This window comes from Lynx rufus, unplaced genomic scaffold (genome assembly GCF_022079265.1).
Source record: "Lynx rufus isolate CCGP_SWC_20201006 ecotype Redwood Valley unplaced genomic scaffold, mLynRuf1.p SCAF_15, whole genome shotgun sequence".
Classification (NCBI taxonomy): domain Eukaryota; kingdom Metazoa; phylum Chordata; class Mammalia; order Carnivora; family Felidae; genus Lynx; species Lynx rufus.
The window spans coordinates 42,145,123-42,171,509 of record NW_025814829.1 but is presented as its reverse complement, the minus strand read 5'-3'; the positions used below and the strand labels follow the sequence as shown (position 1 = coordinate 42,171,509).

Here is a 26,387-nt window from a genome sequence, read left to right as displayed (position 1 = left end):
AAATGCACTTACCAAACTTCAAGAGACATTTCCAGAAACATTTCAGTGACCTAGAACAGACACATTCATCAGATTCGGTCATAAAATGGATGTGTATTATATATAATGCAAACAAAGTCAAAACCATTTTTGAGTGCCAGATTGTTTTTAACCTAAAAGAGTCCTAAAAATAAAAGTAACATAGCTTCATGGAGGTACATCAATAAATACATGTTTTTGCTATTTTTCATGATATAAATCTATTTAATCAGTCATTTTAGTAAACATAAGAACTGCTTCTGCATAGGTGTTTTCCTCCTCCACTAAAAGGAGGTAGTTGAATTCTGCAGTCATTATGGATGAGACACAAAAATTGCCTGAGCTCTAGGGGCACCTGGGTAGCTAGTCGGTTAAGCGTCCGACTTTTTTTTTTTTTAATGCTTACTTATTTTTGAGAGAGAGACAGAGCATGAGTGGGGGCGGAGCAGAGACAAAGGGAGACACAGAATCCTAAGCAGGCTCCAGGCTCTGAGCTGTCAGCACAGAGCCCGACGTGGGGCTCGAACCCATGAACCGTGAGAGCATGACCTCAGCCTCAGACACCTAACCGACTGAGACTCCCAGGTGCCCCTAAGTGTTCAGTGGCTCAGGTCATGATCTCACGGGGCTCACAGGGTCGAGCCCCATGTTGGGTTCTGCACTGACCACGCAGAGCCTGCTTGGGATTCTCTCTCTCTCCCTCTCCCATGTGTGTGTGCGCACTTCACACCCCCTCTCTCTCAAAATAATAAAACATTTTTGAAAAATTGCCTGAGTCCTAAAAAACTATGAAGATATTGTGCCTGTTATTCAGGAACTGTCCCCGGGCCTCCAGACAGAGGCAGAAGTGGTCAGGAGGTTAAAGAAAGCCTGGGTGAAAATTCACACGTGTGCATTTGTGACAAATGTGGGTTGTCATAGATTGGAGACAGAACACCTATCCAAGGTGGCAGCAGGACCAGGGGCCAGCCAACTGTGGTTAGCTCAAGAAACATCTACAAATGGGAGGTGGGGCTCAGGTTTTCATTTTCCAACACTCTGTGAGCTAACCAAATTTCTGGGAGGACTCTATCCTGCCAATGAGCCAATTTTAGTCTAATGGAAAAGAGAGTGATTAATATCCAAAGAGAAAAAGGGGTATTAAAAGGTATCTCTCCAGGGACTATAATTCTGTTGTATAGAAAGACATTCTCTGTACTATCCCTGCCATTAGTTATGAATAATGTAATTTTAGACTGTCTTGAGAACCAATTGAGAAAATGTTTTGAAGATTGCTGCATAATTATAAAATAGTGCTATTATTTTTATCATATCAGTTACCATAGAATATAGTTAGAATGAACCTTTCCAATATCTTCAAATAGACCAGAACTCAGATATGTCTCTTAAAAGGTGAAGACGGCATTTTTAGAAGCAACACAAAATGCTATAGATTACTGGCTTTGTTTTCTGTTTGGTTTCAGAAGATGGAAAAAAACAAACCAGAAGGAGCTTTCCAAAAGGTTAAAATAAGTTCACGGATAATTCTCAGCACTGAATTTTATGAGTAAGAAAAAGGTATGGAAATCATCTGTACAAGAATTTGCCTCTCCCAGTAAACTGTATCTATCCTATATAGATCTATCTTATAAGTATTTATATGTATCTTATATGTATCTATTTTATATAGCTCTCTATTACTAGTTCATTGCAGTGTTTGGCATATGAGACATAATCAATATCTGCTGAATTACTGTGCATGTGTGTGTGAGGGAGCACGTAAGGCAGTCTTTTCTTGTTAAGAAACATTCCATCGCTACTAAACATAAAATCATGGGCTGGTGTAATACAGACAGCCGTTCCTATGAAGTCCTATGAACCTTTACTCATCAAAGCAACATATCAGTATCACTTTGCAGTTATCAAAATAATCAAGAATCCCGGTACAAGTAGAATTCCACATGCCCAGATGAATCATAGTTCAGTTATAAGTCAAAAAGATGAGTGGTTGGGGGCGCCTGGGTGGCCCAGTCAGGTCAGCATCTGACTTAGGCTCAGGTCATGATCTCATGGTTCATGAGTTTGAGCCCCACATTGGGCTCTGTGCTGACAGCTCGGAGCCTGGAGCCTGCTTCGGATTCTGTGTCTCCCTCTCTCTCTCTGCCCTCCCCCGCTCATGCTCTGTCTCTTTCAAAAATAAATAAACATTTAAAAAAAATTCTTAAAAAAGGTGACTGGCTTCTAAACAATTACTGTAACTGCAGTCTGTTCTATCAATGTTAGAAGCACCGCTCAGACCACATCCCGACACATCATGTCTATTCCCCATTTGTAAATTTCAAATGGAGTCTTTCCTAAAGAGGGCTTGGAAAACTTTATATTGAATGAGCTTGCTCTGGATATTTAGTGAGAAAAACAAGACGTGGGTAAAAACATAAGTCTGTTTTCTACCCTCCTTCATGCCCCCGAATACATGAAAGCTGGTATTAAAATAAGACTAGATTTACTGTTTTCATTTCCAGAGAGCAAAAAACACCATGGGAGAATGGAAACTAAAAGAACAACATTACAACTCATTGTGCAGTTTTCTAACAAAGGAAAGATTTTAAGCTGGAATGGGCTTCCTAGTCCAATGTGCCACGTCATGACAGACTTCCCAACTGGAAGGTCCCCAAGCAATTTGTATGGTAAGATATTCAGTGCCTGGATATATCTAATGCCAACTTAATAAGTAAAAGGAAAATCAACTGTGCTATGTTTATGGTCACATTGGTCTTCAGAATGTTCCTTACACATCCAGCCATAGCACTTCTTGGCTGAGACATTCATAATCTTCGACTGACTGATAAGAATCCTTAAATGAAGGCAGGATGAGAGAAAGGAAGACACAGGATTTTCCTGCCATTGGGAATATTACAGAATGTGGTGTGGAGGGACTTGCCACATGGATGGGGATCTTCACTTCCTCATGTTGCCCAAGTGGATCACCCACAATCTGGAGGAAATTTTAAACTCTCCCACTTGACGTGCTATGCTCAGACATGCCATGAAGACTGACATTTACAATCTCTCCGCACCTTTTACCTGAAACATGTCATTCGGATGCAATAGCCACAAAAGCATGTACTTCCTGTGAGGCATGAAACAAGTATTGTAAATTCCTTCCCACCCACTGCATGAAGCAGCTTTGCATCACAGTCTTCCACATTGCTGGCACCACCAAGGTAAGTTGAAGAAAGGTGACCCCGTCTGGCTGGCTCTCCCCAACCCCGTAACGCTTAGCTAGGAGCCAGACGAAGAAGAAGAACTTCACCTCTTCTAGGAATTATAAATGTAAGAGGCAGGCTGTGCTCATTGTCCATTCTTGTGGAAAACAACAATCTCACCTTTGAATTCCACAGTGGAAAGCAATGTTACATGCTACAACAGGAGATGTTCAGCGTGGGGAGGGGGTGGGGGCCCAGAGGAAAGAACCTACATAGAGAAGCCATTTTAAACTTAAAAATACTGTTTTAAAAGTATCTAATCCACTAATCCCCTTGCAAACTTTCCAGGGTCATTCTGAAATGATAAAGCGAAAGCAACAAACAGTGCTTGGCATGAGAGAGGTTGTTTAAAATTATCACAAAGAGATGCAAATGATTTTAAACTTAAGAACCTACCCTATTGGTAAAGAGCTCTCCGAATGCACTCTGCCTTTTCTTAAATTTTTTTTTTAAATGTTTATTTATTTTTGAGAGAGACAGAGACAGAATGTGAGTGGGTTGGGGCAGAGAGAGAAGGAGGTACAGAATCTGAAGCAGGCTCCAGGGCTCCGAGCTGTCAGCACAAAGCCTGACGCGGGGCTCGAACTCACGAGCTGCGAGATCATGACCTGAGTCGAAGTTGGACGTTCAACCGACTGAGCCACCGAGGCGCCCCTGCATTTTTCTTATTAACATACTCTAGCATTTACAACCTTAACTTTCAATAAAACATTATATTGAATTCTGATCCCTCCCGAGTCAGGTACTCTTTTTCTCCCCCTTAGCAGACTAAAACAGCAACTAATCACCAAGTAGTTCCAATAATCATTTACACTGTTTGAATTATAAAATATGTTCTGCTTTGTCTCTGTATAACTGACCTGTACAAGATAAAATAAAATTATATTTAAGAAATAAGGGCCACTTGCACTAAGAATCACGTTTCCATACACTGTCACTCTATCCACTGAAGAAGGAACCAGATGTGGATCTAACAAGAGGCAACTCAAGTGTGAAGCAGAAATTACAATCCCACCAATACAAGCCAGACCCCCTCCAGATAAATTTTGCACTTTTAAAATGGAATGAGATACTGCTAACATCACTTTTTCAAATGTGTCTGATTTTTAATAACAAAAAACTAACATTTGTTTATTTTTTTAACTGAGATATAATTGACATTTAACATTAGTTTCAGGTATATAGCATAATGATTCAATATTTATATATATTGCAAAATGATCACCACAGTAAGTCTGGTAACACATATGATTTCTTAAGAAAATAAAATTAGCATTTACTACAGGAATCATCGAATCCATTCACCCAAGAATTCAGGATAACTGTGTCCCACGCCCCCCACCCTCCGCCAAATATCACAGATAGTCTTAAAAGATTTGAAAGATTAAAAAATACACTATTTCCCTTAGTCATGTTCCACTCTATCACGCAGCTTTCCTCCTTTCATCCGAGGATGATGTCTCTTTCCTTCATTTAAGGTCCCTTTTCCTTACGTGGACATTGGAAATTCTAAACCTGACTTCCAAGAGCACTGTTACCAACCAAACATTCTCTCTTTTTCTCCAAATGGGAATTTCCCAGACTCTAGTTGTTTTTTTTTTTTTTTTAACTTAATTTACTTTCATTATTCCTGTCTGAGCAGTTCCTAGATTCTCTGTATTTCCCATAAGTACATTCATTAATCCATTCATCCAAAAATGATTCAAGCATCTAATGTGTATCAGGCTAGGTATGCAATGGTAATTAAGGTGAATGTGTTCTACTCCTTGATGGAACTTGATGGAACTTAGGTCCAGTAGAGGACCCCTAGGGATACAAGAACATTTTAAAGTGCCTTATAATTTAAAAGTTGTCTTGTGAAAATGTCACAGAAAGACTCACATATGTTTCCATTGATAGCATCCCAAAATAAAAATGCATTCTCTTTTAAAGCCAGGAATTATTTGGCCTGTGTTTGAACTCTGACCTGCATCCAACTGATGACATTCACATCTCAGCCAAAGATCCCCCAGACTTCTCATCAAAGTATATACTTCTCTTGTTTCCTCTCCAAACTTTGCTTTGTCTCATTCACTTAGCTAAATTATAGTCTTAGCCTTCACACATCAATACATGGTTTTCCAAAGAAATCATCCTGACACTAACTTATTCTGAACTCAGCATCAACACTACCATTTTTTTAAAAAAGCTTTGTCACTATCTCTTCTATAGAACTACCTCTTGCATTTTCAAGTCGGCAATCATGAATAAGCAATAATCAAAGAAAGCAATCAGCCAGAACTAGATACCGCAGCAGTCATGAGACACGGCTATTTTTAAGTAATACCACTAATAGCTAAGTAAAGATGGCAAATAAAAACACCATACCATGTACACTTGGAGGCTACCTTCCTCAGAGTATTGGCCTAAACAAACTAATTTTGTCTAGAAAATAAAAAGAATAAATATCTTACTTCAAAATCTCAGCATTTTTATGATCCTCTTGAAGTGGGCTGCTTTGTTTACACAAAACACACTAAATTCTGAAGATGTTACATCTTTCCACTTTATTTTTTTTTTAATTTTTTTTTCAACGTTTATTTATTTTTTTTGGGACAGAGAGAGACAGAGCATGAACGGGGGAGGGGCAGAGAGAGAGGGAGACACAGAATCGGAAACAGGCTCCAGGCTCCGAGCCATCAGCCCAGAGCCTGACGCGGGGCTCGAACTCACGGACCGCAAGATCGTGACCTGGCTGAAGTCGGACGCTTAACCGACTGCGCCACCCAGGCGCCCCACATCTTTCCACTTTAAAACAGGATTCTGTAACCCACAGCCACACTTGATCTATTCAGTAACAGGTGACTAGAGCATTTTTGAACTGCCTTAAAACAAATGATCACGAAACTTACAGGCTCTACCTGTATATACAAATAGGTTGATTTTGCTAAGTTCAAAAAAATACGTTTCATAGTTAAGTCGGTTCCATGAACCAAATGACAGATAATTAAATCTGGCCAGTTGTAACTATAATGAGAATATCTAATATTTATTTAGTGCTTACTGGGCCAGGCACCGTTCTAAAGCTTTCCATACGTCGGGGCGCCTGGGTGGCGCAGTCGGTTAAGCGTCCGACTTCAGCCAGGTCACGATCTCACGGTCTGTGAGTTCGAGCCCCGCGTCAGGCTCTGGGCTGATGGCTCGGAGCCTGGAGCCTGTTTCCGATTCTGTGTCTCCCTCTCTCTCTGCCCCTCCCCCGTTCATGCTCTGTCTCTCTCTGTCCCAAAAATAAATAAAAACGTTGAAAAAAAAAATAAAGCTTTCCATACGTCAATTAATTTAACCATAACCACAAACTTAAAAGGTGGGTACTATGTATAACCCTGTTTCACAGATGAGGATGGCAAAGAAAAAGAAACAACTTGTCCAACATCACATGGCGAATAATTAACAGAATTGTGATTCCAACCCAGGCAGCCGCTGGCTGACTCTGAGCTGGGGGGTCAAAAACAGCAGGTCCTGCCAATTTCTCTCAGATGACAACTTTGATGCTCTCTCAACTTGTGACTCCAATAAACACAACCTCACCTTATTTTATTTATTTATTTATTATTATTTTTTTAATATATGAAATTTATTGTCAAATTGGTTTCCATACAACACCCAGTGCTCATCCCAAAAGGTGCCCTCCTCAATACCCATCCCCCACCCTCCATCAGTCCTCAGGTTGTTCTCAGTTTTTAAGAGTCTCTTATGTTTTGGCTCCCTCCCTCTCTAACCTCTTTTTTTTTTTCCTTCCCCTCCCCCATGGTCTTCTGTTAAGTTTCTCAGGACCCACATAAGAGTGAAAACATACGGTATCTGTCTTTCTCTGTATGGCTTATTTCACTTAGCATCACACTCTCCAGTTCCATCCACGTTGCTACAAAGAACACAACCTCACCTTAAATGCTAGCTAGAAAACAAAAAATGTGGACCCAGCTCTAAGACTGCCTTCTCTAATGATAATAATAATAATAATAATAATAATGACAACAACAATAACAATAAAGAGAAGAATGATAAATAAATAAATTAAATAAATAAATAAATAAATAAATAAATAAATAAATAAATAATGGAGTGACAAATCACAGTCTTGGGAAGAGCCAGATCTACTGTAAATTCCCACTCTTCGACTTCTCTGGTCCTCACTGCCACAAGAATCTTTCCTTAACTCCTACGGACGCATTATAGCTGCTGCCACACTCATTTTCCTCAAGTCACCCTGCACTCCTCGTACCTGTCTGTTGCCACAGAAGTAGTCTGCTAAATTTGCATCACCTTTTTGTTTTCTTTTTTTTTTCATCCTACAAACTTTACTTATTTATTTATTTTTAAATATATGAAATTTATTGCCAAATTGGTTTCCATACAACACCCAGTGCTCATCCCAACAGGTGCCCTCTTCAATACCCATCACCCACCCCCCCCCTCCCTCCCACCCCCCATCAGCCCTCAGTTTGTTCTCAGTTTTTAACAGTCTCTTATGCTTTGGCTCTCTCCCACAACTGATGAATGGATAAAGAAATTGTGGTTTATATACACAATGGAGTACTACGTGGCAACAAGAAAGAATGAAATATGGCCCTTTGTAGCAACATGGATGGAACTGGAGAGTGTGATGCTAAGTGAAATAAGCCATACAGAGAAAGACAGATACCATATGTGTTCACTCTTATGTGGATCCTGAGAAACTTAACAGGAACCTATGGGGGAGGGGAAGGAAAAAAAAAGACCTTTTTGTTTTCAATAGTAAACATTCTTTATCTACTAACTTGTTGCTTACTAATACATCTGAGAAAGAAGCCAAAACCTGTTTGCCCGAAATTCCCCATTACCTGGTCAAAAACCTTCCATGACTCACTGCTGTCGGTAAGAAAACATCCAAATTCCAACATCTAACATCTGAAACTTGAACTCTGCTATAGTTTGATCCCAGTGTACCCATTCTACCCTCACGCATGAATGCTCTGCTCCCATCACACTGGTCTAGACGCTGTTTCCTGAACATGCTTGTTGTTTTTAGTCCCATGACTATGAACAAAGGCTCGCTAGTCTCTCCACCAGAAGGGCTTTCCATCCCTTTAGTGATCCAACCACATCCTTCCTTTAAGGACAAGCCTAAGCCATTGATATCCACTGTAAGTAACTCACTGAAACCCCATCCCCCTTCACCTCCCTTCCCTCGTCTCCTACCACAATCTCTGCTACTCTTTCTCTGTGTTCCAGCCATATTCTCCTCCTTGCTGTTACTCAACATGGCAGGCAAACTTTCACCTCAGGACTTTTCTACTCAGAACAACTTCTGCCCCCGATATCATCCGAGATGTTTTCTCAGCCACATTTTTGGAACTGCACTTGCAACCCCCTTTACCCACATATACAAATGCCCCTCTCTTCCTTCACTAGTTTATTCAGCACTTACCGCTATCATTATCTAACACAAGCAACTTTTACTTACTTATCTTGCTTCTTGTCTCTCTTACTAAATAGAATATAAGTTCCAAAGATGCTCAACGTCACTACTCATCAGGGAAATACAAATCAAAACCACACTCAGATATCACCTCACGCCAGTCAGAGTGGCCAAAATGAACAAATCAGGAGACTATAGATGCTGGAGAGGATGTGGAGAAACAGGAACCCTCTTGCACTGTTGGTGGGAATGCAAATTGGTGCAGCCACTCTGGAAAACAGTGTGGAGGTTCCTCAAAAAATTAAAAAGAGACCTACCCTATGACCCAGCAATAGCACTGCTAGGAATTTACCCAAGGGATACAGGAGTACTGATGCATAGGGGCACTTGGACCCCAATGTTTATAGCAGCACTCTCAACAGTAGCCAAATTATGGAAAGAGCCTAAATGTCCATCAACTGATGAATGGATAAAGAAATTGTGGTTTATATACACAATGGAGTACTATGTGGCAATGAGAAAGAATGAAATATGGCCCTTTGTAGCAACGTGGATGGAACTGGAGAGTGTGATGCTAAGTGAAATAAGCCATACAGAGAAAGACAGATACCATATGTTTTCACTCTTATGTGGATCCTGAGAAACTTAACAGAAACCCATGGGGGAGAGGAAGGGAAAAAAAAGAGGTTAGAGTGGGAGAGAGTCAAAGCATAAGAGACTCTTAAAAACTGAGAACAAACTGAGGGTTGATGGGGGGTGGGAGGGAGGGGAGGGTGGGTGATGGGTATTGAGGAGGGCACATTTTGGGATGAGCACTGGGTGTTGTATGGAAACCAATTTGACAATAAACTTCATATATTGAAAAAAAAGAGAATATAAGTTCCATAAGGGTAGGGATTCTTGTTGTTTTGTTCTCTTTTGAAGAAGTGGTGCCTAAAAACTGTCTGCCACACAGTAGGTATTCAATGGTTATGTGTGAAATGAATGAATTAATGAGTAATTCCTTCTTATAACTTTCATTGTACATATTGTCCACACTATTTGACACTTAAAACTATATTATGCAAATACTAAACTCTAGTTAATGAAATGCTAAAGTGTTTAGGGGTAAAACATTTGTTGCCTGCAGTTTGTTTCCAAATGCATCAAAATAGTTTGATGGATAGGTAGATGGAGAGATATGTGGCAAAGTAAATACAGCAAAATGTTAATTGTAGAGTCTACGTGGCAGTTTTTCAAATCTTCCAACTTTGTACATGCTTGAAGATTTTTATAATAAAATTCAGAGAAAAAAAATCGAATGCTTTAGAAAGGCCTTCCCTGACAGAAACATTAGTTGCCACCAACTATTCCCTGTCACATCCCTCTATTTTCTTCACAGTATTTATCTCTAGCTGATGTTCTGCTGATTATCCTTTTGCTTTTGTTGCCTATTTACCCCCCCCCCCCATAGAATACAGGCTCACTGGAAACCAGAACATCATCTGTCAGGTCCTCTCCTGTTTGCCCATCACCTGCAATACTGTCTAGAACATAACAAGTGTTTAATCACACCTAAGTAAGTAAATTAATGAAGAGATTCCTCATGCCACTGCTTATTATATTACTTACCAGTTTACACACGAATGTCCACTCCTTTCCAGCTTATTAATTCCTTGAAAACGAACTTCTTGTCGTTTTCTTAACATTTAGCAAAGTGTTAGCTGCAAAATTTTAGCTGCTCAAATTCTCATACTGAAAAATAATCTACTGACGGGTCAGTATTTTAAAATCACATAATAAAGACTTTTTTTGGCATCCCCAGGTGGGCACAAAGTGAAGGATTTTTATTACTGCATTATTATTATTTTGTGTCCATGGACACAACATGGAAAGAATTAAAGATTTTTGACTAAAAAGGTCGTATGAAAAAAGGTATTCTTTCTAGATCACAAAATTTTATAAATTAGAAATGGTCTTAGAAATATGTTAATCAAAACCTCTCTTTTAGAGATGAAGAAAATAAGACAGAAAGAGTGACAACTCAAACATTGTACAGCGAAATTAGTGACCTAGAGAAAATCAGAGAATGGGTCTCCTAATTCCCAGTTTCTGCCCTGAGTGGGCAGAGCAGGCTCCTTGGGAATCTGGCACTCTCCATTTAGAGGCTCTTGTTCTTTCTCTAGCTGGCTGCTGGCCATAGAAATCACTGTATGTTGACTCAGTATTGACTTTGGGAATTTTGAAGAAGTTTTTGCTAATGTCTTGGCTGGAGATATGTGTTCTCTATCTCTCTTTCTCTTTTTTTTTCTTTTTTTACTACTTTGCCATGATCATTTTCAAGAATTGTTTAAAAGTCTATTTTCCCACATTATATCCTCCCAGTCTGCTCCCTCTCACCTCTGTGAACACTGTAGAAAGAAGCCCACATTCCTCTGAAAGGTCTGGTTCGGAGGTGAGGCAAGGCTAGACACCTTGCATAGGGCACACCACATGATCTGGAGAAGACAGGGGCTCTCCAACCTGTGGTGCGCATTCACCTTTCTCCCCTCTACCATTACAGGTCACTAACTCAAACAACTGTCCTTCAGATAAAAACTGCAAAGGACTCTTAAGAACAGAGTGACGTAAAAAAAAAAAAAAGCTGTTTGGCCAACTGTTTCCTCAGGCACACTTAAGAAAATAATTATGTAAGCTACTTTAAATTCAGGAATGTAGAGAGTCTTTTTTAGAGCCCGGAGGTTACACAGCTAACCATAGGAAATGACAGGAGGAGAGGAAATGCATGTTTCCCTACAATATTTTCTCTTATAATCAGACTGAAGAGGGGGAAAAGCATACTTTGGGAAGGCCAATCCATGCTTACAAAGCTCTCAACAAACGTTTATTAAGAACCAACTCCAGCAACATGCCTTAGGAAGGTCGGGGGATGTTAGCCTTGACCATCTTTAAACTTTACCCACGGCTCATCAACCTGTGCCTGCCAAGCCTTGTAACTTGCCAGGCCCCAACTTGCTTTCTTCTTTCAAGACTACATGCCTTTGCATTTATACAGAGCTTAATGTGTTCTAAGCACTATGTGTATGTATGGATACATCCATGTGCATACAGTATTGATATATAGTTCTATAACCAAGCACCATTATATATTTAATATGTAATAAATTATATACTTAATAAATACATAAAATAAGTAACTTTTAATCTATACCTTATGTACTAAACTGTATAAAAGTATAATTAAATAATTATAATAATTAAATACATAAATATATAATATATAAATATATACAAATAACATATATAAATCTATATAAATCTATAAATCTATAAATATTTATATTTATATATAAATCTATATTAAATATATAATTATATCTAAATATATTTAAAATACATGTATATGTAATATACATTATATATTATACAGCTATATAAATAAAATTAACTCATCTAATCATATGAGATATTATCTCCATTTGATAGATGAGCAAATCGAGGCACAGAAGAGCTAAGTGATTTGACCAGGATAAAACAGATAGTAAGGGACAGAGCTGGCATTTAAACACCAAATAGCCTGGCTTCAAATGCCAAGGGATTAAATCTCTGTGTTCACTGTTCAATCTATTCAAAATCACCTACTAATACGCAGCCATCCCTGGCTTCCTCCCCCAACACAGTCTGTCTTTATTCTGTCTTCCTACCATACTCTGCACATTCCTCATTGATGCTTATCTCACTGGATGGTGGTTTCATTTCATCACGTTCACATCTCCCAAGCCTGCTTCCTATTTCCACCCCTACCTCACCTCCACCCCACAGAAAGAAAACTGAGGGAAAAGCCTCCTGTGTCTTGTTCTTTCTTATATTCCTCGCACAGAACACAGTGGCTGGTACACAGGGCACTTCCATAAACTTTGGCAAGAGGGATGAACGAAATAACTTCAAAAAGTCAACAGAACTGTGGGCTGTGTATCTCTTGGCACTGGATTAAGACATACAGAAGACATGCTTCCATAAGCAGCTCAAGGAGTCGGCAGAGAGTGCGTAACTAGAGTGTCCTCAGGCACCTGGGCTGCTCTGATTGCATGAACTGGTCAGGTGGCCCGTTGGGCTTGAGTTGGTTTCTAAATCAGTATACCCTCATTCAATAAGTATACCCTATGTATTAACTCTGTAATTAGACATGCATAACCAGTATTCCTGACCTATAGGATTTTAGTGTACGGGGAGAGGGAGGGAGGTGAGCAACTGAATGATTTAAATGATTCAGTCCCAATGAATACCACAGATAATTATCTTGGGAGTTCGGAGAAGGAGGAGGTCACTTGGGATAGCAATGGTTAGGGAGGTGAGACTTAAGGAATAGGCAGGTTTGAGTGAAGACAGCAATTTGAAGTCATTCCAAGAATGAGCAAAAACAGAGCCTCTCCCAATAAGAAATTAATACATTAACCAGTCTCTGCATACTTGTCCACCAGTTGTTTACATTTCTCACTGTAAACTCTTAAATTAGTTTCTTATAAAATTCAAAATCCAATGTTTGCTCTGTAGTAATAATTTTTCTAAGGCTTTAGTGTTCCTAAATTATTGAAATTTCAGAAACGCAGCAAACCTAGCATTATAAAGAGAATAAAAACCCCAAGACTATTCCTGTTGACCTTTCATTGCTTCAGCCCTAATTGTTTGAGGATTATTTGAGACAGATCCTCCACAGAGGCTTAATTTATTACTAAGCATGTAATTTTGGAACAGTTTGGACGTCCCAATAGTTTTCTGGGTTCACTCCCTCATTCTCTCTTCTCTGCTATTCCTTTCAGATTTCATATCTTCCTTCATCTTCCCAGAAGTTTTGTCAGACCTGCCAGTGGGATCCAAAGTCATTGCCTCACTGAGAGCAACAACAGAGATTAATGTCTTAATAGTATTTACTGTGATACCTCAACCAAAGTCTATAAATATCAAAACAATAAAAAGATTAGGATAAGAGGTAAAAGGGAAAACAAAATTTTCCTCTTTAAAACACAAACATTCAAACAAACAAAGAAATAAAATTCCAGAATAAAGAGATTTTTATCTGACATAGGGTTGAAAAATAATCCTGTTGTGTTGCTTACTTGGTTGAAAATAAAAGGAACCTCTTTCTTCTCTCCCACTCTGATAGAGGATATGGGGAATGTTGCTGTTCCTAGAGTTTCATCCATGACATAATTGGCATCCATTAATGTGACCTGTAGACATTAAAAGGTAAAGCACAAGAACACAATTTCTCTTGGATCTTTGGAAACTATATCTAAAATCTCCACCACAATCAATAAATGAAAGTCTTCAAATGATCTTTAATAATCATTTGAGGTCCTCAACATTCAGCTTTGTTATAATACTTTGTCTTTTCTTTCAGACACATTTGCTACTAAAATAATAATTTTTTTTTCATTTTCCTGATTGACATCTTCATTATCATGTTTTCAAAAATGGGACTTTATCCCCTCTCAGGGGAAATGCTATTCTGGAGTATGAGAAATAAATTAATGTAGGAAACCCATGCAACCATTTTGGAAATGATCTATTTTAACTTCATTGAAAGTTAATGATTTTAAGTTAGAAGCCTTAAGTTACCTTAAAGTCACAATCAATTGACAATAGGATTATTCTGTTATACTTGGACCTTTCTCTTTATAACACAAAACGTTTTCTCCAAAGCACTCAAGGAGGATAAACGATTCTTCCCAGCCCTACCTAACTCTTGTGTTTTCCACTGGACCTTCCCATCACCCGGGCGGGGGTGGGGGTGGGGGTGGTGTCACATCACCTGGGGGGCACCATCTGGAGCCTAGTATGCCATGCTGCACAGCTGGACTCCAACTACACCCAACTGAAGAGAAGGGACAAAGCTCAGGCACCAACTTCAACATGAATTATGACCATTGAACAGTCCACAAATGATTCACTGACCTCCAAAACATTTTCCTGATTAGGATCCAAAATAAATTCAAAGGTCTCATTCCACACTGGGTTTATGTCATTATTGAAGTGTCTTGTTCTCTTCCTGCTGTCAGGGGTTGAGGAGATGAAAAGTTCCACATAGGGATCTGGGGTATCAACTATAGACAGCAAACACAAGGGAGAAGGATACAAAGATGTGATTCATAATTCCTAATTTGTTTTTACTGTATGCTCTGTCAGATTGTTTTTAATGAATCTGCCATCACATATTCAAAATGTCTGAGACAAGATACTACATAACAGAAGAACATCACAGATTATATACTTCTTACACATTATGTCCCTGCCCTTCACAACAGTCCTGTGGGAAGGAATTGTTTATTAGGTGCTTTACTCAGAATTCTTCTGTCCACTTTAGGACATGTTCAGTCAACATGTCAGTCCAACTGCTAAATGATGAGAGCAATCTCACCCAGCTAACTACAATATAACCGTCACCCCAGGACTCTGATGGCGACAAGGTCATGGGTTCAGGATCATAGTCTACAACAGAAAAAAATTATCCTAATTACTTTCTTTGCCAAACAATGACAGTCAGTGTGAGATAAATATTGTAGTTATAGGGTTGCCTTGTATAGCTGTACAGGCTGCACACTGAACAGCACCTATATTAGTAATCCATGTATGTTTCTGTATTTATTATAGCAGTACTCAATCAGATGGAAGTGAGTGTCTCAAGGAAGTGACAGCTTTTTCTTTTCTTTTTTTTTTTTTAACTTTTTAAAATGTTTATTCATGTTTGAGAGACAGAGCACAGGCAGGGGAGGAACAGTGAAAGAGGGAGACACAGAATCTGAAACAGGCTTCAGGCTCTCTCAGCACAGAGCCCAACATGGGGCTCGAACTCACAAACCATGAGATCATGACTTGAGCCGAAGTCAGACGCTTACTTAACCAACTGAGCCACCCAGGTGCCCCAGGAAGTGACAGCTTTTTCTACTGTACATAAAGACTTGCTTGAGTCAGGGCATGATGTGGGTACCATTTTAAATAGAAAGAAACAAAGGTACTATTTAAATTTCTTCCCACTATATATACACTTAACAACAAGGCAACTGACTAAGCCGTGGAAACATTGATCACTCCCTCCTTAGTGGTTCCACTGAATCCTTCACCGTCTTCCAGCATTGCACACACTACATTTCATGGATGTAATTACACATTTATCTTTTCCTACAAGACTGTCAACAGTTTGAGGGCAGCCATCAAGTCTGACTCAACTTTATCTCTTTAGAACTTAACAACCATCACAATATTCATAGGTCTCCTAACTTAAGGACTTGACTTTTCTATTTAACACATCCTTTCCCAAGTGGCCATTGTAATTCATAACCACAACAACCAACAGTTGAGTAATGCCTGCTAGGATCTCCGTTAAGCACTGTACACACATAAGTCTCATTCAAATCTCCCAACAGTACTACACGGTAAGTGCTCTGTTGAGACAACAGGAACTGAGGGATGTTAAGCAATCTGTCTACTATCATCCAGCTGGTAAGTCTCAGGGGAAGTTCTGACTGCAACAATCATTCATTTAATGACATCATGCTCCCAAGTTCTAAAGATGATATCATAAGGCAGGCATTGCTATAGAAAGTAGAAAGAGTCATGGAAAAGAAGAGGGAAGGAGAAAGAAAGGGAGGGAGGGAGGAAGAAAGTGGCACAGATGTCCACACAAAAAGACATAAAAATTGACAACAAAGGAAAAGCAAAAATAATAGTTCTCAAATGATTGCTTTTCAAAGAAATTAAAAAAAAAAAAAAAACCTTTGTCTTTCAACAGTAGTTATGGCCATCAAACAATTTAATCAGTGCCCTTCACTTAATTTTTAAACGCTGTTCATAGTTCTATGTGGTGATCACATTTTTAAAAGCCTTTTTATGGTAAAGAGGAAAGATTTGTGAATGAGGTATAAGCATTTGGAATTGTCTTTTATTTAATTTTCCCATTTAGACCTTATGCATTGATAGTTAAGGGCAGCTGAGTCTCAAAAGTAAGAGTGTAATATAAATGCCTAGGGTTCTACTGGGCACCTGACTGGCTCAGTTGGTTAAGCGTCTAACTTCAGCTCAAGTCATGATCTCACAGTTCATGAGCCCCACATCGGGCTCTGTGCTGAGAGAATGGAGCCTGCTTCAGAGTCTTTGTCTTCTTCTCTCTCTCTCTGCCCCTCCCCCGCTTGCAGTCTCTCAACCAAAATTAGATAAACATTAAAAAAAGAAAAACCTGCAGACCGCTGACCCTCATTTCCTAAGACCTATGATCAGCAGATCAGCAGAGAACTTAGAAATGTGCAGTTTTAAAAGTTTAGTTATTTTTGAGAGAAAGAGAGAGAGCGCACGCTCACACACACGAGTGGGGCAGGGGCAGAGAGAGAGGAGACAGAGAATCACAATCAGGCTCCATGCTGACAGAGCAGAGCCCAATGTGGGGCTCAAACTCACAAACCGTGAGATCATGACCTCAGCTGAAATCAAGAGTCGGATGCTTAACCAACTGAGCCACCCAGATGCCCCAGGAATCTGCATTTTAAAATAAATATTCTAGCTGATACTGATGTAGGTCATCTTCTGTTCACACTTTCGATACCCTGTTTTAGAGAAAAAGGAAATAGGTAGTTATTGGAATTTTATTTATTATTTATTTTTATGGAGGTATAATTGGCATATAATATTGCATAAGTGTAAGGCAGACAAAGTGTTGGTTTGATACATTTACATATTGCAGTTTCTAACCCAGTGCTTGTATCTCTCAACCAGACCATGGAAGACAAACTAGAAAACAAAAGTACTGAGCAGGAGGGAAGGCAAGGGGAAACGGGCCAAAGCAGAGGCGGGCAGGCTACAAGGTGACTCTTCCCACCTCCTCAACCAGGAGATGTTGCTTTTCCTTAACCATGTTCTTGCCACAGCACCAGCGCTCAAGACGGCAAATCAGAAACAAAACTACAGGTTAGAATAGCAGGTGGTGGAAGGCCATAAAGAAAAATATCTTCCCTCCTTTGAGAAGTCAACACGTGATTTAAAGGAGACGATTCAACTGGTCCTTCACCTTAAATGTGCAAAAATGGAGCCCCTTCATTAGCCCAGAGGGCAGGTTCTTTCTCACGGGGCTGATGCTCTCTTCTGTTTTCCCCAAACACTAGAACACACAAAACCAGGCAAAAATCAATCTAGAAAACAAAAAGTGTCTGGGAAGAGGAGGCATGCAAATGGTAAACATCACTCATTCGCTCAACAAATATTTGAGTGCCTACTCTACGCCAGCAACTACCTGTCAAGAAGCAGTTTACCAGGCCACCGAGCGTGAAACTGAAGATCTGGACTGTGGAAGTGACTCAAATGCTAAGAGCCTAATTTGAGAGGCAAAGGTAAACGGGAGACAAGCAGATACACTACGCCCATGACTAGTAACTCAGTCACTCGGATTATTACACACAAATAAAGTCAAATCGTAGGTGGAGAAATTGCCTTTGAGGCTTGGTCTTCCTCTGAATCTGAGGAAAGGAGGGAGAGGTTTTCTTGGGCCAAATGAGGAAGAGAAAGCAGAAAGTTAAGTTCCTTGGGAGAAACCCAAGAATAAGAAAAGAATGCAGCAAACTGAAATAGCCTAAGTCAGTCAGGGATATAACCATCTTCCAAGCCATCCTGGACGCTCAGTTCAGGTCATACACCCTGGCAAATTCTAACTCTGAAAAAATGATAAAGAAAATACCGTGCGACAGGATGCCGATGCTACATTTATACGTCAAAACAGGGACAGACCTCCTTTAAGAAAACCAGAACCCAGTTTAAAGCTGTCACTTTGGATTCTTCTTTTCACTTTTCCCCAGCATCAATAGTCTACAACCTCTGTCAAGAGTGGTAGTTGTTTTAGTTTCTCCTCTTGCTTCATTAGCGAGAGACCTCAGTTAAGATGTCAAAGGGTGCTGGACAGTGGAAAACCACCGACAGCTGCAAACTTTGATAGTGCAGTCGGCATCACTGCTAATCTTTGCAAGCTGAGAAACATCTGGCAGTGGCAGGCACTGCAAGATGAAAAAGAATTTTAGGATGCTAGTTTCAAATTGGATTATGCTAATCACACAGCTCACGCCCTTTATATAATCTATAATCTTCATTAGCACCATAGTGCATAGAAGCTTTTTTTTTTTTTAATGTTTATTTATTTTGGGGGGAGAGAGAGAGCGCGCACTAGCGGAGGAGGGATCGAGAGAGAGAGAGGGAGACAGAGAATTCGAAGCAGGCTCCAGGGTCCGACCTGTCAGGACAGAACCCGGCACAGGGCTCGAACTCACGAATCGCAAGATCGTGACCTGAGCCAGAGTCAGACGCTAAACCGACTGAGCCATCCAGGCGTCCCACACACGGAAGCTTTGAAAAGGGGAAGCAGTCCAGTTCGACAGCACAATTTAGCCAGGTGCTTGAGAGAAGTTCCTAGATATGCATTCAGGGGAGAAAGAAGTCAAATGTAGGAAAAGAAACGTTTGGGTTTCTTTCTCCTGTATACTTAGTTCATGGTTTTGTGAATTGATGCCTGTAGGGTAACTGGATGCTGAGTCAATGATTCAGCTTCGCCTTGATTGGTTCCAGCAAAACAGGTGGTAAAGCAAAGATGCAATGTGTGGGCAAAGACTTCCTCTCATTGCATCCTTTTATCTAAATTCTGACAAACAAAAATGCAAGGGGTGTGGGATACAGATCTTTTTCTGCTCCCATAAAGATGACATGAAACTACATGCACCTGAAATAGCTTCAGAATTCCAGGGTTGTAAAACTTCTCATAAACTTTACTAGTTTAAGGAGTGCCTACCTAAATTAATAACAGGCCCATCTGCCACTTCAGCTTTGTCTGAACAAAATATTATATGATTCATGATAGGGGCTGATGGCAGCTTCTGTACTCTGTAAGTTCTATTTTAAATATTCTCCATTTGTTTTCTCATATCCACTTTGCTCAGCAACTTAAACCCTTTGCTCTAAATGAAGGTGACTCATAACCTGATACAAAACAGCCAAAAAATCCCCAAAAGAATAATCCCCCCAAATTCCCAGTCAAAATATCATTTTCCAAATAGCTATTACTATTGATGGTGAACTTAAGGTAGTGTTTCTCAAAATTTAGTCCCCTAAAATATCTTCACAGCATCGTCTGGAGTGTTAAAAATGCACATACTTTGCGTCTTCAGTCAGAGCTCAGGCTTGGAAATCTGCATTTTTAACAACTTGACCAGGTGGTTCTTAGGTACACAGTTTAGAAAAATGTGGTTTAAGGTATATGATTAGAATCAACTAAAGAACAATAATATAAAGAACACAGACAGAAAAGTAGAAATATTTTGGCATTGAGACGTCAACAGGCTTACTGGCCGTCTGTCATGGAGTCATGCTGCCCATAGACTATATTAAGCACAATCCAGTAATTCACTTCCGTTTCTTTCCAGCCATTAAAGACCTTTTCAAGTAGCCACATGAAAACAAATCCAAGAATAAAGTATGCGGGGTGTGTTAGCAGGCAACGTATATAAGGTGATAGACTGAATATTCAAGCATTCTGCTTCAGTTACCACCAAAATAGGAGTACCATAAGACCAAAAATTAAATAGTAATTTGTTGAAATAAATGCTTCTGCATATCGCTTTCAGCTGTCATCACTCTTTGAAATATGTGTGATTTCATGATAAAGGTAATTATATGGAGCACTTAAAGCTTTTCAACTTAAAGGTTTAAAAACTTAAAGGTTTTATGATTACCAAACTTGTCACTCCCCAGGTTCTATGCTGGCTGAGTGACTAGCCAGGAAAGTGATTGTTAGCCTCACCGTAAATGTACAAATTGCAAGGGCCATCTGGTTCTTTTTTACCGTAAAGTTTTTGTTGAAGGATAAGATATAGGCAGAAGAGTTAGAAGATCATTGCTACAGTCTGTTGAGTTTTCATAAACTGAACTCACTCACAATATCACCACCCAGATCAAGATACAGAACATTACCAGCACTCCGGAAGCCTCCCAAAAATCCCTCCAGCAGGGTGACCAGTGCCCTGCCTTCTATCGGCATAGAATATTTTTACCTGCTTTTTATCAATAGAATCAATAGCACAATATGTACAACTGGGCCACCATTAAGTATGTGAGATTCATCCACAGTAACATGTGTAAAATATGTTCGTTATTATTGATGGAAACTATTCCACTGTATTCCATAAAATGTTTATCCATTTCACCGTTAATGGACATTTGGATTGTTTCTAATTTGGGATATTACCGGTGGTGCTGCCATGAACATTCTGGACGTGGCTTTTGTTGTGTACATATGTATGTTTCTGTTGCAAAATTCCCAAGAATGGAATTCCTTAGGTATGAAATTATTACACTACTGTACACGCTGATGTTAATAGTCATACGGCAGCACATCCTTCCAATACTTAATATTGTCAGTCTTTTAATTTTAAACATCTGGTGGATGTATGATGGTATCTCAGTGTGGATTTATTTCACGCATCTTGGATGATGATGAGGTTGAATACTTCTTCTTTTTATTGGTCAATTGGTGATTCTCTGGAATGAAGAGCATACTCAAATCCTTTGTCCATTTCTTTCCATTGGGTTGCTTGTTTTTTAGATTAATTTATGAGTACTTTACATATTCTGGATGAGTCCTTTGACAGACATACATAGGTTGCAAATATATTTTCTCAATTTAGGGTTTCCATCTTTTCACTACTTTAAATGATGTCTTTTGACCAAAATAAATGCCGAACTTCAATATAGTTCAGTGTGTCCAACTGTTTTCTTATAATTCAGGTTTTTTGTCTTTTTTTTTTATTTTAGAGAGAGAGTGAGAGACGGTGTGCATGTGTGTGTGTGTGAGTGGGGAGGGGAGTGGGGATGGAGGTGCAGAGTGGGGCAGAGAGAGAGAGAATCTTAAGCAGGGCTCAATCTCACGACCCTGGGATCATGACCTGAGCCAAAATCAAGAGTTAGGTGCTTAACTGACTGAGCCACCCAGGCTCCCCTGCTTTTTGTCTTTTAAGAAAACCTTAGTGGGGCGCCTGGGTGGCGCAGTCGGTTAAGCGTCCGACTTCAGCCAGGTCACGATCTCGCAGTCTGTGAGTTCGAGCCCCGCGTCGGGCTCTGGGCTGATGGCTCAGAGCCTGGAGCCTGTTTCCGATTCTGTGTCTCCTTCTCTCTCTGCCCCTCCCCCGTTCATGCTCTGTCTCTCTCTGTCCCAAAAATAAATAAACGTTGAAAAAAAAAAATTAAAAAAAAAAAAAGAAAACCTTAGCTATTCCAGTGTCATAAAATAGTTTGCATTGGCGTCTTCAAAAATCTTACTGGTTTTACTTTTTCTTTTTAGATCTAAATTGGAATCAATTCCTGCGTATGGTGTGAGGGGAGTGTTATGATTTTTTTCATAGGGACTCGGGATCATTTACTGGAAACACTGCCTTTAATCCTAGCATGGCAATGTAACTTTTGCATTAATCAAGAGGTCACATAAATGCAAGTCTGTTTCTGGATTTTTATTGGTTTATTCGCCCATTAGTTCTATTCGTTTACTCTTGCACTAATGCCACTCTGTCTTAATTATCCTAGTTTTATAATAAATTGATGTCAGGTAGAATAAGTTGTCTTTCTTTAATTTCTTCGGTTATTCTGGCAGATATTTTATTTCAACACTTCACAGATGTCATTCTGTTATCTTGTGGTTGTTTTTTTAAATGTCTTTTTTCCTCTGGATACCTTTAGAACATTTTTTTTCTTTCTCTTTAGTTCCCAGCAATTTTACTGCAATATGTGTAGGGTTGGTATTCTTTGTACTTATCCTTGAGTTCATAACCTACACACACACACACACACACACACACACACACACACACACACACCCTTTCTCCTTCCCAGTGCTTTCTATCATGCCCTAGATATTCCTTATGTTTTCCTCTATAGTTTATTTCCCTTTTTGTTCTCTGTGTTTCAGTCTGGATATTTCCTACTAACCTATTCCGTTAATTAATTGCCTCTCTTCAGATGTGTCCAAACGACATCAAACCTATCTATGGAGTTTTTAATTTCACTTCTTGTTTTTAGTTGTAATTCTTCCATTTCATTCTTTCCTATGTATCTGGATCCCTGGTAAAATTCTCCATTTGTCATCTATTTTCTCGAACATATCAACCATAGTTATTTTATATAATCTGTGCAGCTCTATTTATTTTTCTTGATCTTAGTCTTTGGTATACCTGATGATTCTGGGCTCGATGCCAGACCTTTCTATGAAAAATGGGAAGGGACTTAGATCTACCTCCACAGAAGCCCCATCTTATCTTCTGGAAGGCAGGCAGGGAGAATAGGATGGATCTCCTGAACTTAATCAAAAATGGAACTGACTCCTATCTTTATAAGGTTCAGCCTACCTCTCGTTCAGTCCCACTGAAACTTCTCAACTGAGAGCCCAGGGTGTTTCGAAGGCCCCTTTTCATTTGGAAGTTCTGAATTCCATTTTTTTCCCTCTTAGCACTGTGATGCTGCCAATATCTCTGCTTTGTTTTGGGGGGTATTTTATGTTTGCTCCTCAGCCTGTTGCCCCACGCAGATTAAGACTTTGTTTAGTGCACATGGTGAAGGCGCTGACTTTCAGCTTCTCTGAGTTTCCCTTCTCTCAGACGCTCTGCCCCTCAAATTCTAACTGGCTTGTCTCGGAAATGCAGTTTTTGTGTCCCCAAATCCTTTGAGATTGTCAGAGCTCTGGTGGATTGTCTGCCTCTTCACTACTTGGCTACTTCCCACATCCTCGTGACCCCCCCAAACCCACCTAAATCCAGCAGTGGATTGAGGGGGGAAAGATGGCTTGTAGAACACTGAGGCCTACTTCAATGACTTCTCTCCTCTGAGATTTTGGTCCCTCAAATCCCAGTTGACTCAGCAGTTTTCAATCTTTCAGACATTCTTTAAATTAATTTAACCTGTGTCTTATAAGTTGCACTCAGAGGAAATGAATGTTCTGCTATTAGTTGCTTCAGCATAGTCCAATGCCTACTGAGTCATTAAGTTGACCAAACATGTACTAATCCCTATTCCTTTTATTTCCATTCTTTACATGACTGCCCAACACTTATTACATTTCTCAAGTCACCCACCCTATCCGCTACTCCTCATCTGAGGGTACAACTCAGGCTCATACTTCACTGAGAAAACGAAAGGAGAGGATTAGATGGATTCATTCAATTTCTCTTCCCTATACTTCACAACTGTAAAACCATATTTATAATTAGAAAATGCATTTATTCATACTTAAGTTCTTCCTTCATGTCTTAGAAGAACAAGTATCCATACATTCTTCTCTCAATGTCACACTATTCTACCTCCTCTCAGATATTTCTCGTTTATCCCCAAGCCCAAATTTAACCTGTAAACATTTGCTTTGCCCTGGCTACACCTTCGCAACCTATAAACAAACACTGATCATCAAAAAATAAATAAATAAATAAACAGGAGTGCCTAGATGGCCCAGTCAGTTAAGCAACCAACTCTTGATTTTGGCTCAGGTCATGATCTCAAGGTTCATGAGTTCGAGCCCCGCATTGGGCTCTGTGCTGACAGTGGGGAGCCTGCTTGAGATTCTCCCTCTCTCTCTGCCCCTCCCCTCCTCACATTCTCTCTGTCTCTCTCAAAAATAAAGAAATAAACTTAAAAAAATAAAATAAATTCATTATTTTTGCTAATTCCTCAAGATCTTTCCTACCCTCATGAAAGAGTTTAGAAAAATAAACGCAGTCTATACTTGCAGCTTCTAATCCAATCATCTTGTAAAATTCTGACCCATTATGCTCCACCTTTTCTATGACATAGTGTTATTCTCCCTATTGTAACTTTTTTTCTCAGCTTTACTGAATTATACTAGACATATAACACTATGTAAGTTTAAGGTGTACAACATGATGATGTGATACACATATTGCCAAATGATTATCACAGTAGGGTTCGTGAACACCTCTATCATCTCACACAATTACCATTTCTTTTTGTGGTGAAACCATTGAAGATCTACTTTCTTAGCAACTTCCAAATATAGCATAGGGTATTGTTAACTACAATCACCATGTTGTAATTAGATCCACAGAACTTATTCATCTTATAACTGGAAGTTTGTTCCCTTTGACCACCATCTCTCTATTCCTGCCTCCCATCCGCCAGCTCCTGGCAAAAATCATGCCTCAATCACAGCTTCCATGGAGACTTGATGAATTTTTTTTTTTTCTCAATGCAGTACCCTTTACGCAAATAAATGATATCATTATTTGCAATTTCCTACCTACCTCTGTAAATGTTCCCTCAGTATATCTTGCCCTAAGTTTCCCCCTCAGCTCACCACTAAATTGTGGGCTTTCATTTCACATCTCTTACAAATCCTTCAAAGAATCCTTCAAAACAAAGTGAACCCCTTAAAAAAATTAATGTTCATGTATTCAAAACCAACTTATAAAAGAATTATCAACTATTCATATTGTCTTTAAAAAACACACTCAATATGCACCCCTCAGGTCACATGACCCACACGAAGCCTGCAGTTTGATTAATCTCAGATCCTTTAAAGCCGATCATCTTCAAGGCTTAAATGGCAGTCGTGATACATTCACTTCCTCGATGCTGCAAGGAGGACAAATATGAGATTCTTGATTCCATGTCCATATATAACCTATTGCCAAGTAATATATCTTTAAAGGCTTCCATCTTTCTTTAACCATTCTGAATCAATTCTTGAAGTCCTTGAATCCTTTCTTGGCTCTGGCTTCCACATAAATATGATTTTCTCCCTAATCTACATTCCTGAGCCCCTCTCTACTCTGAGACTTTGAATCTTCTTCTTGAATGCCTTTGAAAAATACCTCACACTCAACATGTACAAAACACGTTTATTCTCTTTCCACCTTTCTTTCCTTAGCTGCAAGACAAAAGAAAAACAAAGCAAAATGAACAAAAACCTGTTAATTTTTCCTGACTTTCAATGTCTTACTTGCACGGAACCATCACTTCCAGCCCCAGAGCTGGACACGTGAGGGTCATTCTCTTTTCCTCACAGCTCCTGTATCCAATCTGCCTCTGAGTCCCACCTAGTCCACCTCTAACGTGGCTATCACGTCTGGTTCCTCAAGCCCACTCAAAATATCACCACCTCAGTCCAACTAAGCAGTGCCTCTCACCTGGGCTGTTCACATCATCTCCTAGCTGCTTGCTTCCCCCACATTCCAACCACTCTTCACAAAGCCACCACCACGATGTCTTTGGGAAACACACTTTTGTCTTTCACTGACTGACTCTGAGGGCAGGCCTATGCGTGGTGAGGAAGGGTCACAAGGGTGCCCCCGACCGGACCCCAGGTTCTCTTTCCAGTCAGTGACCCTCCTCGATCACACGCTGCAGAATCACCCCCACAAGTCAACATGTAGGCCACGTGGCATCTCTGGAAGCCAACATTTTGAACATTCCACACAGTCACCTTGATGGTGGAAGCATTTGTTCTAAGAAAACACGGCTTCTGTTTTACTTGTGCACACCATTATGCTTTCCTTTGGCATTTCAGCTGATAACTAAATGCTAGTAAGGTGTTGTCCTTGTCCTAAGAACATTCAAGGGTCCAAATGCTGTACACATAAAGGATGAGCAGAAGGAGATGTTACCTGTATTTTTTCCTTATCCTGTTC

At 39.7% G+C, this 26,387-nt stretch overlaps 1 protein-coding gene across 3 annotated transcripts in view; it reads right to left on the bottom strand.

The window, feature by feature from the left end:
- The window catches only part of PLA2G4A (phospholipase A2 group IVA), a 158,311-nt gene that overhangs the window by 75,026 nt on the left and 56,898 nt on the right, over positions 1–26,387 (bottom strand). For 2 of the 3 annotated variants that reach the window (XM_047076921.1, XM_047076922.1), the window contains 3 exons: positions 14,635–14,783; positions 13,797–13,910; positions 13–50 (listed from right to left, as the gene is read on the bottom strand). In XM_047076921.1, the coding sequence (XP_046932877.1) occupies positions 13–50; positions 13,797–13,910; positions 14,635–14,783 (301 nt within the window). The remainder of the gene's footprint in view (positions 1–12; positions 51–13,796; positions 13,911–14,634; positions 14,784–26,387) is intronic. The other variant, XM_047076924.1, reaches the window with a different exon arrangement.